The following is a 12,965-nucleotide window of genomic DNA, read 5'->3' on the forward strand; positions in this document are numbered from 1 at the left end:
TATGTTTTTGACTAATGTATGTTTTGAGAAAGTTTCTTAAGCCAATTAACAAATACCATTCGTTTTGGCAGGTTTTGATTAAATGCGTGCAGCATATGGACGCAATCGGGCGACGGGAAGAAATGGTCGCCCTATGTTACGAGCATATTCATTCAGGACATCAAATTTTCCAAGCAACAATGTGAGTTTTATTGTAGTCAATGTCAATGTGAGTTTTATTGTACTCTTATGGCGGTTTTCATGCCCAATTTTGGCCTTAAATGCCATCATAAGAGTGTAGTAAAACCCAAATTGTTACTTGGGTTACTATGTTGAAATGAATATCTCAAAGACTAAGGATAAGAAATACAGTTAAATCGACCGATATTAGTACGCTTCAGAATCGAAAGGAGTATCCAACAAGACGAAAATAAATAACTAAATTATCTTGAAAATAAATCACGTTTGTATTAAATTTTACATTCTTCAAAGTATGCCTTCTACATTTAAGATTTTACAAAAAGGTGATTGTAGCTTGCAAGCAATTTGATGCATTTGTCTTATATTAATACTGCTTACGACTAAACTAATCTAGATCTAATGTCTAATAACTACTGTGTACGACTAGTACGATCTAGCTCACGGACTCAACGCCGTGAACCACCCTTCAAGCCCTTTATAGAGGTCAACAACTTGGCCATCAACGGTGCCTTTTTCGGCTTCCCTTGCACCGGAACTTTAGCCTTTGCCCCAACAACAGCAGCCTTCAGGCGAGAATCTCCTACTTTAACGACATTAGTGGACGTACTCTGCAACGCCGGCACTCTAGCTGCCGGCGACACAACGGCAACTCGATCAGTGCCGTATTTGATCTGCTTGCTGATCACATTGCGCGGTGGCTTCACAGTCGAATCCATGTACAGCAGCTGGGTTTTCCGTATAGGGGCCTCTCTTTGCACTGTGGACTGCTTTATGATTTGTACGAGACTGGCAAGTTTTGCGTCTCTTTCTTGGGAGCAACGGCCGTACATTTCTCGCCAGGACTCACACTCCTCTTCTTTGCGCTGTTGATTGCGAAACTCGCGCCTGCAATGCTGTTCCCAGAGAACATACGTCTCTTCCAGTAAGTAGGGATTTAATTGCTCTAACTTCGTTAGCTGATTGGGCGTAGCTTTTTCCAGTACTGGCCGAAGTAGATCGAATGGAATTCTGCCACCCAATACGCCGATCTGATCGACGTTTTCCTGTAGCGAGCGAGTTGCCAGGGTGAAAAGTTTCGGTACACTCGGTTGGCGAGCTTTGGCGCCTGAATATATCTTCGTACGTGACCTTTTCGATTGTATGCTACTCTCCAGAGCGGCTTCTTCCTCAAGGAATGCTCTCAGTCTTTTCTGCGACCGAGCGTCGTTAGAACACTTGCAATCCATAATCGGTAACTGATTCACAGATTTAATCGCGACCCTAAAAATCAGAGGAACAACTGCTTACGATAACTTTCGAGTGCTGACTGCTATCACAAGATACGATGTTCTGCTTTTGTACCTTCCTGTATTGATAGCCAGCTCGTCAACTGTATTTGTATCATCAACTATGGTAAAATGACTATCCCTTAGGTAAAATCAATTGGTTGTAGTATTTTTGTCTGAAAACCTATTACCTATGCAAAACCTATACTGTACGCTTACGAGATCGAAGGGTCCCGCCTGGAACGTGTGTGTTTGTGTGTGTGTGTGTGTGTGTGTGTGTGTGTGTGTGTGGTTAAAGATATAGGGGTTGACCTGGACTCTAGAATGACCTTTCAAAACCACTACTCTAACATCATTTCTAATATTTTTTTTGAAACGATGGTTCTACAATTGATGAAGGGACGGTAGGGAAAGAAATGAAAATTTTTTGGTGAAGGTGGGGAAGGGCGGAAAGGAAGGGGGGGCCACATGCCCTGGCGGGTGTTGTGGGTTCGAATCCGGTTGTAATCTCAGATTACAGCTTGGTTCGACTCATGCACCTTCCAGTATTGGACAAAAGGTAGGAGTCAAAATGACTACTTGTCAAGCATAGCTACCAATACCCCCCTCCCCTTCCTTTCCGCTCTTCCCCACCTTCACCAAAAAATCCTTCACCTTCATCAATTGTAGAACCATCGTTTCAAAAAAAATATTAGAAATGATGTTAGAGTAGTGGTTTTGGAAGGTCATTCTAGAGTCCAGGTCAACCCCCTATATCTTTAACCACACACACACATTCAAGGCGGGACCCTTCGATCTCGTAAGCGTACAGTATAGGTTGTGCATAGGTACTATCTTTTTACCTTTGTTTTCAGACAAAAATGCTACTACCAATTGATTTTACCTGAGGGATAGTCATTTTACCATAGTTGATGATACAAATACAGTTCACAAGCTGGCTATCAATACAGGAAGGTACAAAAGCAGAACATCGTATCTTGTGATAGCAGTCAGCACTCGAAAGTTATCGTAAGCAGTTGTTCCTCTGATTTTTAGGGTCGCGATTAAATCTGTGAATCAGTTACCGATTATGGATTGCAAGTGTTCTAACGACGCTCGGTCGCAGAAAAGACCGAGAGCATTCCTTGAGGAAGAAGCCGCTCTGGAGAGTAGCATACAATCGAAAAGGTCACGTACGAAGATATATTCAGGCGCCAAAGCTCGCCAACCGAGTGTACCGAAACTTTTCACCCTGGCAACTCGCTCGCTACAGGAAAACGTCGATCAGATCGGCGTATTGGGTGGCAGAATTCCATTCGATCTACTTCGGCCAGTACTGGAAAAAGCTACGCCCAATCAGCTAACGAAGTTAGAGCAATTAAATCCCTACTTACTGGAAGAGACGTATGTCCTCTGGGAACAGCATTGCAGGCGCGAGTTTCGCAATCAACAGCGCAAAGAAGAGGAGTGTGAGTCCTGGCGAGAAATGTACGGCCGTTGCTCCCAAGAAAGAGACGCAAAACTTGCCAGTCTCGTACAAATCATAAAGCAGTCCACAGTGCAAAGAGAGGCCCCTGTACGGAAAACCCAGCTGCTACACATGGATTCGACTGTGAAGCCACCGCGCAATGTGATCAGCAAGCAGATCAAATACGGCACTGATCGAGTTGCCGTTGTGTCGCCGGCAGCTAGAGTGCCGGCGTTGCAGAGTACGTCCACTAATGTCGTTAAAGTAGGAGATTCTCGCCTGAAGGCTGCTGTTGTTGGGGCAAAGGCTAAAGTTCCGGTGCAAGGGAAGCCGAAAAAGGCACCGTTGATGGCCAAGTTGTTGACCTCTATAAAGGGCTTGAAGGGTGGTTCACGGCGTTGAGTCCGTGAGCTAGATTGTACTAGTCGTACACAGTAGTTATTAGACATTAGATCTAGATTAGTTTAGTCGTAAACAGTATTAATATAAGAAATGGTATATTTTGAAGAATGTATAACATGATATATTATGAAGAATGTAAAATTTAATACAAACGTGATTTATTTTCAAGATTTAGTTTTTATTTAGTTGTTTATTTTTTCGTCTTGCTCTCCTTTCGATTCTGAAGCGTACTAATATCGGTCGATTTAACTGTATTTCTTATCCTTAGTCTTTGAGATATTCATTTCAACATTGAACCTAACCCACCCAAGTAACAATTTAGGTTTTACTACACTCTTATGATGGCATTTAAGACCAAAATTGGTCATAAAAACCGCCATAAGAGTACAATAAAACTCACATTGTTGCTTGGGAAATTTGATGTCCTGAATGAATATGCTCGTAACATAGGGCGACCATTTCTTCCCGTCGCCCGATTGCGTCCATATGCTGCACGCATTTAATCAAAACCTGCCAAAACGAATGGTATTTGTTAACTGGCTTAAGAAACTTTCTCAAAACATATAACATTAGTCGTTGAACGCACAACTTTTGGTTGAATCGAAAAAAATATAGAATTAATCACTAATTTAATTTCTTCGAAAATAGCATTCATTCTGACAGATTGTGTAAAAGTATATTTATCAACTAACATATGGAATGCCCGCTAAAAATTATTCCAGGAAAAAAGATCATGTTATCAGATAATGTTATCAGCAGCTTAGAAGATTTCTTGGCATTTTGCTCTTGGGTTATTTTCATACATTTTATAGCAATACAATCAAAAGTATGAAAAGAATTGTGACTCTTTGATTCTTCACTTTGAGAATTGTTGCGAAAAAAATACATTAAATTATGTAGTAGAAACAAGGGGTCTGCAAAAGCTTTTATTGTGAACATTGAAATTTATTGTCAAAGTGCTACACATTCAAATTTTATTCATATTTTTGTTTCTCATTTTATGGAATAGAATTGGCCATATTTCATCACAAATTGACTTCCTTTTTTGATTATAGGATAAGCGTACCAGTAGTGGCGTATTTAGTAGTAAAATTTCAAATTTATGGTCGAAATACAGTGATATCAGAACAAATATACCTGCACACGCGCACGATATGATTGAAACATTCTTAATATTACTAAAAATCACGTTTGGAATCATTAAAAATTCAAATTTTATTAAAGAGAAAGATTTTTTCTACGATCATTTGTTTACCTATAGTGGTGGTATGGTTGCTACCGAGGTCCCTAGATTGGAAGTATCGCGAGCCCATAATGGAGGCAACACATTAAACATTCAATTACTGCAATAAAAATTTATACAAACTGGCTCTGCTTGTTTGCATGAGCTTACGTACTCACTTTATATGCTCGACAGATTTAAATTTCTTGAATTCATGAATAAATAATATCAGAAAAAGATAAAATTCAGAACCTATTTTAGCAGCTATGCAAAATTAAATTCTATTCAAAAAATCTCAACAAAACCAGTGGAATATTGCTATAAATTTCATTTTACTACTAAGAGAAGAGACGATTATTTCTAATAAACGTGTATAACCCAGGTGCAGATTATATAAACGTTGTCTAGAAGCATAATTGCGTTTTATCTCATGATGGGCGTATTTTATTCAAGTACAACCACTATTGGTACTACCTCCACTAAGGGTACGCTTACCCTATTTTGCTTTTTACTTAAACAAAATTATCATTCAAGGGTGATAACATTTAACTGCTAATGAAAACTTTTGTTCGCGAAAAAATAGGTTTTTTATTATTAGGACACTTAATAATCCGTCATTTGTATGATCGAATCTCTCAAAACCATAAAAGCTATGGTGGACTACAATAAGTTTGATGGTAAGGTTGCCTTATCTGACAGCCAAATTTAATCTGAAGCCAAATTTCCGCTCTTCCCCACCTTCACCAAAAAATTTTCATTTCTTTCCCTATCGTCCCTTCATCAATTGTAGAACCATCGTTTCAAAAAAATATTAATATATATTTATGACCGCATTTAGGGGGGCTCCGTAGCCGCAAGGTTACCGAGTCTGCTTTGACAAGCGAGTGGTCGTGGGTTCGAATCTTAGTAGAATCAAGCCATTCGATGTCAAGTGACTTTAGCATGGGTTTATTCTCAGGCCCCTCCATTTACCCTTCCTTCGTGCTGAATTCTATATTTACCCTCTGAAGCCTCTTGACAGTGCAAATGTCCCTCCTATAGTTAAGTGTACTGGTCAGAGGTACGAATGAGTCCTCGCCAAGGACGGCTATAATATGGGATAGTGCTGGCAGCGAGCAATAAGTGGGTAAAGTAGATTATGCTTTGAAGGAAGGGTAAACCCCAATACACGCAAGCACGCATAAAATTTAATAAGCATATCGCTCACTCAATAGCGATTATAGCAAAAAGAAATGCAGTGCAGGTCATACAGCAAACACACCCGGGCGATATTACAATAGATCAACTATACTGGTCGCAGTAATGAGTCCACACATGGAAAAAAATGACCGCATTTCAAGGTCAAGACTAAAAAACTTGAGATTAGTCTATCATTTCTAAAGCGAATCGCTATTTAGGCATTATAATGCGCATAGCCGACGATTTCCGTGATCTACATTGGTTGCGAGCTTTATACTTTTCGTTGGTGCGATCGATTCTTGACATGGCTTCTGTGGTGTGGTGTCCGTGCAACGTAGATTCGTCAGATACGCGCTGAGACATCTTCCGTGGTCGGACCCCAGAAATCTCCCACCATATGAGGACAGATGCAAGTTACTTAATTACGAAACGCTGAGTAGCAGGAGATTTATATCAAAAGCTGTCTTCGTTGTTCAGCTCCTAAAGAGCGAAATCGATGCTTCTGAACTTCTATCCTGCATTAACCTTAACATTATGCCTCGACGGCTCAGATCCCGAGAATTTCTTCGGCCTCCTTATCATCGTACGCAATACGGACAACACGAACCAATCCAGGCGATCTGCAGTGTTTTTAATGACGTGTATGACCAATTTGAGTTGACGGTTACGACGAATACTTTTGAAAATAGAATTAAGACAAGTTTAATGTGATACGAGTTGTTTTGTGTGTTTGGTTTATATTTCTATGTAATAAGTTAAATGTTAATGTTAAATTGATTAATCGTGAAAAGATAATGGGTTTTTGTGCCGATTTGAGAATGAAATTATTAATCTCAACTCAAACCGGCTTTTCCCGTACAAACCTTCACCGATGAAGGAAGTTAATAAATATAAATATAAATGGTTTCTGTTCTGGTCTAGGGGATAAAAGGCGTGACATCGAATTGGTCAGCATGATTCTAGAATAACAATTGCTAAAAATGGCAAAAGATGCTTTCGCAATACTGCCGCTACACCTTCCACAGATGCAGATAACCTTTATGCATTTATGATTGATTTTGTCTTTGTCTTTGATTTGGTTTTTTGTCTATACATGATTGATATGGTCAAGGAATTTCATATGCTTGCTTTTAATAAAGATTGAAATTTCATGAACATAACTATTATTTTAAGCATAAAAACTGCTTTTGAAACCCTAGAAATCAATAACCCGTGTTTGAGCATTAAACAAAATAAATGCTAAAAACTCTGTGGTTTCCAAAAGATTTCGCCCTTATTTTCGAATTCATCGAAGTCCTATGTAAAAATCAGGTCAGAATCGTTACAACAACTACATTCTGAAATGAAAAGTACATATAACTTTTTGTTAAGGGGGACCCTACTCTAGAAGGTCGAAAAATAAGGGGTTTTCATAAATTTTTTCGGATGCTAGAGTTAAAATTGAGTGTTGGGGTATTTTGGTTACTGGTTAAGGTATATTTGAAGATGTATCTCGTATTTTTTGAATGCCAAAATAGTGATTATGCTGTGGCAGATGGGCGCGTGGATGCGTTCTAGAAAACTGTTCCTCCACGGAGAATAAAAATGTAGTTTCAACCATATTTGTGGTTGTTTTACGCACAAACAAAAATTTCGATTTGTTTCAAACTGAAGTGTATGATTCAAATGAAAATATTTATTGTTATATCAATGTTAACTTCAAATTTAAAAATACTTTACATATAATTCAAAACTGTTATTTTCTTGATTCAAACAGAATCTCGTTTTGAAACAACAATATTTTCAGGTTGTTATAAAAATATTTTATCGAGGCTCAAAGCAACAATCATTTTGTTTGAAACAAACTGGAGCTATTTCGCTCCGTGTAGGTAACTCTTTGTTTTTGGCTACCGAACCAAAGAGGCCTAGGTAATTCCGGCATCTCACACATAGATCCAATGGAATATCAACCGTTTTACCTGTCGCTTGTCTAAAGTTATACCTAAAGCTTTACAGATCCGTAGAGCCTTCGTATAGTTTTGCTTACGCTAGTGTAGTGTTGAATGCTTTATGGCGAATTTATTCACGTTGTCTCACTGTTGACTACTCTCCCCTACATTTTTTTTACCTTTACGTCCCCGACATAAAAAATGATGGTACTTGCAGCTACAGTTTTGGCTATATCTCCACTTATTTTCACTCGATTTTGATGCAATTGGTCTTAAAAGAACCATATTAGATTGGCATTTAATAAAAAAAAAAATTGATAAATTATGGTTCCATTTTCTCGGAGATATTTCAGATCGCAGAGGTATTTTTTTTGACGTCATAAGTAACATGAGAAATAAAACTCTTAAATCTGCTTAACAGAGTACGCAAAAGTTATCCATTTCATTTGTGGTCAATAAGAATAAATCTTACACTATCCTGTAGAGCGCAAGTTCATGTCCCACACTCCGGAACATCCAGTATCGGTTCTACCGGAATTGAAAATTGGCCGTTTTGAATTCTCTTCAGTAATATGGCGAATGGGACAAATTTCGAGTTCCCGTAGAACCAACTCAAAATCTTTTCTAAAGTCCACCCAAGAACTTGCGTTGAAAAATCCTTTGATTTGATACCCCATTTGCCATATTACTGACGAGAATTCAAACTGGCCAATTTTCAGTTCCGGTAGAACCGACAACGGATATTCCGGAATGTCCAGATCGGGTCAAAATACATCCAAAAGTCCACGCAAGGACTCGCATTGAAAAATCCTTTGGTTTGATACCCCATTTGCCCCAGTGCCGCTGCACAGTGGTTTGATTGCTCTGGAATCGTGAACTTTTTTAATAACTCTTTTCATATTGTTTTTTATTTCAATATGGCGTCTTCGGAAGAATTTCTGTATATCAATAGACGCAACAACTGGTGGTTAGTATTAGTTCGGAAATCAAACACAGGTGGCGTTGCAAAATTTAACTTTCTAATTTGATGATATAGAGCTATAGTATGTTCTACAAAGTTTTAGATAATCTTATTATGAAGCTTTTTGCTGAAAACATTATTCCTCCAAGTATCACAGTTTTCGAGATATTAAGCGTCTTTCATGACGGACTCCCACAAATCGGGTTTTCACTGAAACTTCAAAACGATGTGATTTAGGGAAAAATAGTTTTCGGCAAACATTTGCATCTATTAAAATCAGACACTTTTGCAGAAGAAAATGAACACGTACCGTCAAACGGGGTAACTTGCAAAAGCGGGGTAACATGCAACAACGCTATATCGATCCAATTTATTGTACTTTTAGATCTGTTACTTCAATTTTTGATCTATATCAGTCACTGAATCTTATTGTTAACAATTCAAAGAAACCTTAGATACTGCTATGTTGATTTTCTGCTGTTTTGGTGATTTTTAAAAAATCCCACAATATGCTGTCAAATTCATCGCCAATTTTTCGCCCGTAAAACGTCACAAATGTCGCCCACAAACAATTCAAATAAAAGAAGCCTAACATATATTTTTTATAGTACAATGAATAATAAGGAAACAAAATAATTGATTCATGATGACTAGTTTTGTTTATCCTGCTTGTTCCCACATTATTCGTAAAACAAGTTCTTAAACGGGGTAGCTTGCAACAGCTGGTAGATATAAAAAGCTGTGTTCCGTTAACTTCACGAGGCAAGTTATCATTCATTTTGCATCAAGCAATACTAAAGCACACCTGAAGAGTGTAAGATACTTTCGGTAAGTCGGAAATATGCCAGTTTTTCTCTGGATATACTCAAAATGGCCATAGAAGAGGTCAAAAAGAAAATATCCTGAGAGAAATCGACCAGCAATATGATAGTGTCTAATTACGATCACTCGTAACGTAATGAACGTTCATATATTACGTAACCAAGATATCTATGATTTTTAACTCCCCCGCTCCATTTCGTGACGCGATTTTTCATAGTGGATTTACGACGTGTAATGCGTTGTCACACAACTACCGTTCCCCTAAGTGCGTTACGTAATATGTGATGGCACTTAAAGAAGGCAGCTCTATTACTTCCAGGCACGGAATATCAACTGCATGAATAATATAAAAAGTTTAATTCGTAATTTCCATTACGGGGCTTATAAATTATTTTCACTAACGTGACATAGGACATTTATGCATATATTCATAGCAAAAGCTTGAAAAATCGCAAGTCGGATTATCATTTGCAAATTCAAGTCAAAAGAAACTCATATAAATCATTAAATTCGTTAAATTTCAAAAAAATATTGCTTGTTGCAAGTTACCCCGTTTAGGGAGTTACTAGTAACAAATTAGTTAAAACATTCTACAACAGCCATTATTGATCGCATATGTTTTCTCAATATGTGAAATTGTTCTATCCTAGACCTAATAACTTTGTATTAATTATTAACAGGGCGATGGGATATAGCAAACATTCTGATATATATGTCTCTAAAAGACTGAGTAACACTTTTTGGAAATGCAAATTAAATGATGAAGATACTTAAAGAGACAAATGACTTAGCATGTTTTAAGATCAGTTTTGAATGTACTTTCACTTTAATTATATCTCGGTCGCCAGTTTTTCCAAGTTTTTATTGTATAGCAGTACGAAATATGGCTAATTTTTACTTAATCGGTCAGTAACTCGCTCTGTATAGAAGATACGTGTTCACTTTCTTCTGCAAAAATGTGTGATTTTAGTAGATGTAAATGTTTGCAGAACACTATTTTTCCCTAAATCACATCATTTTGAAGCTACAGTGAAAACCCGATTTGTGGGAGTCCGTCATGAAAGACGCTTAATATCTCGAAAACTGTGATACTTGGAGGAATAATGTTTTCAGCAAAAAGCTTCATAATAAGATTATCTAAAACTTTGTAGAACATACTATAGCTCTATATCATAAAATTAGAAAGTTAAATTTTGCAGCAGCGCCTGTGTTTGAGTTCCGATCTAATACTAACCACCAGTTGTTGCGTCTATTGATATACAGAAATTCTTCCGAAGACGCCATATTGAAAGAAAAAACAAAATGAAAAGAGTTATTAAAAAAGTTCACAAATCAAACCACTGTGCTGCGGCCGGCTTGTCCTGAATCATCTAATGTCACTATTGATAGTTTTTGGTGGTCTTGTTATTGACCAATGTTTTATGGAAGAGTCTAAAATTTCTCGAGTTCGATTAGTTTTCAAGTTATGCAAAAATTTCCGTTTTATTTGTATAAGAGGAGTCCTTATCCCCCTACCACACGGGTGAGGAGTCTAAACCATCATAAAAAAAATCCTGCCTCCCCCCACCTGCAAACCCCCCACATGCCAGATTTGGTTCCATTTGATTGATTAGTTTTCTAGTTCTGAGGAAATTTGTATCTCATTTGTATGGGGAGGGGTCCTATTTCGCCATTTGAAAATATCTTGTGTCCTAAAACAACCACATGCCGAATTTTGTTCCATTTGCTTGGTTAGTACTCGAGTTATGCAGAAATTTGAATTTCATTTGTATGGCGGACCCCCCTCCCCCCGCTCTTAGTGGGGAAGAGGTCTCTAAGCGTCATAAGAACCTTCTCCGGTCCCAAAAACTCCTACATGCAATTTTTTACGTCGATCGGTTCAGTAGTTTTCGAATCTATAAGGAACATACGGACAGACAGACAGAAATTTGTGTTTCATTTGTATGGGAGCCCCCGCTCTTAGTGAGGGAGGAGTCTCTAACCATCATAAGAACCTTCTCCGGTCCCAAAAACTCCTACATGCAAATTTTTACGCCGATCGGTTGAGTAGTTTTCGATGCTATAAGGAACATACGGACAGACAAACAGAAATCCATTTGTATAGGTATAGATAACCAAAACTACAATCTATTGTTCATAATATTCTGCTAGCTAAGCTTAGTAAACTAGGAGCGTCGGCTAGTTTAATAGCATGGCTTGGTTCTTATCTACTAGATCGCAAAATGGCCGTGAAATTAAGAGCATCTCAATCTGATTGGTTTGGAAATTGCTCAGGTGTTCCTCAGGGCAGCACTTTAGGACCTTTATTGTTTTCACTGTACATAAATGACCTTTCCCGGCTATTACCGTTTGACACAAGACTATTTTATGCTGACGACACGAAACTTTACATGATCATTCGTACTGAAACGGACTGCTTAAGACTACAAGAGCTGATCAATATATTTGCTGAGTGGTGTGATTGTAACAGTATGATGATTAGCATCCCCAAATGCTCTGTTATTAGTTTCTCCCGCAAAAAACAAACATTGATCTATGACTACTGCCTATGTGGTCAGTCTTTGCAACGAAGTAATGTGGTAACTGATCTCGGCATTGTGCTGGATGACCAGTTGACCTTTAGACAACATTACGATTCGATTATCAACAAAGCCAATCGACAACTCGGGTTCATCCTAAGGATCGGAAAAGAGTTCCAGGATCCAGGCACTTTGCGTACACTTTACTGCTCGTTGGTGCGATCGATTCTGGAAACAAGCTGTGTTATTTGGGATCCACAGTTTGAGTTTTGGTCCAAACGTATTGAGAGTATCCAGAAACGCTTCGTTCGAAATGTTTGCCGCAGATTACCATGGAGAAATCCTGATAATTTACCATCATATGAGGATCTGTGCACATTGATAGGTATCACCCCGCTCGAACTACGAAGGAAAAACATTATTGCCACTATGGCACATAAGATTTTAGTGGGAATGTATGACTGCCCAGCTATTCTTTCGTTGCTTCAAATGTATTGCCCATTCCGACCTCAGCGGCACCAACACCTTCTGCGTGTGGGGACGCGGCGTACCAACTATGGCTTACATGAACCGATCCGGCATTTAGCAGTCACATACAATCAACGAAGTGATTTTAATTTTTAAACGTTTTGTTAGTGTATATTATTGTTTTGTAAATCGTTAGTTATTGTAACTATTTTAAAAAGATGTTGGGTTTTTATGCCACTTTGAGGAGGGATAGCATATTCTACTCAAAGTGGCTTTTCCCAGCCACAAAATATTTCATTTAGACCAAGTGTCGGTTGAAATCATGATTAATAAATAATAATAATAATAATAATAATGCCTGTCATGAAAAACCGTGAGCTTTCGTGTCTATTAGAACATATATGACGGATTTCACGCCAACTGGACCAGAGGTTGGCATGACCCTCTCAGAATTTTATGAAACTTTGTGTTTGTGAAGAGTTCATATAAATAAACAACTTTGCATACTTAGTTCTTCGAAAATTGGTCTAGACTATCTTTTGGAAAGGGCTTATTTTTTTTATCTTTTGTGT

The 12,965-nt window shown here is 38.1% G+C and overlaps 3 protein-coding genes across 4 annotated transcripts in view; 2 read left to right on the forward strand and 1 right to left on the reverse strand.

Annotated features, from left to right (window-relative positions):
• LOC128732920 (glutamine-dependent NAD(+) synthetase) overlaps positions 1 to 12,965 on the forward strand; it is a 251,361-nt gene that overhangs the window by 191,926 nt on the left and 46,470 nt on the right. The gene's annotated exons all lie outside the window — the stretch shown is intronic.
• On the reverse strand, positions 627 to 1,406 carry LOC128746120 (transcription elongation factor B polypeptide 3-like). Its single transcript, XM_053843169.1, has one exon. The coding sequence runs from the start codon at positions 1,404 to 1,406 to the stop codon at positions 627 to 629; it is 780 nt and encodes a 259-aa protein (XP_053699144.1).
• On the forward strand, positions 2,515 to 3,294 carry LOC128746121 (transcription elongation factor B polypeptide 3-like). Its single transcript, XM_053843170.1, has one exon. It carries the CDS (start codon positions 2,515 to 2,517, stop codon positions 3,292 to 3,294), a length of 780 nt encoding a protein of 259 aa, XP_053699145.1.

The sequence above is a fragment of the Sabethes cyaneus genome, chromosome 1 (genome assembly GCF_943734655.1).
Source record: "Sabethes cyaneus chromosome 1, idSabCyanKW18_F2, whole genome shotgun sequence".
Lineage (NCBI taxonomy): Eukaryota > Metazoa > Arthropoda > Insecta > Diptera > Culicidae > Sabethes > Sabethes cyaneus.

Bases quoted from the DNA above. Each gene is read 5' to 3' on its own strand.
- LOC128746120 (XM_053843169.1), bottom strand. From the start codon at position 1,406: ATGGATTGCAAGTGTTCTAACGACGCTCGGTCGCAGAAAAGACTGAGA.
- LOC128746121 (XM_053843170.1), top strand. From the start codon at position 2,515: ATGGATTGCAAGTGTTCTAACGACGCTCGGTCGCAGAAAAGACCGAGA.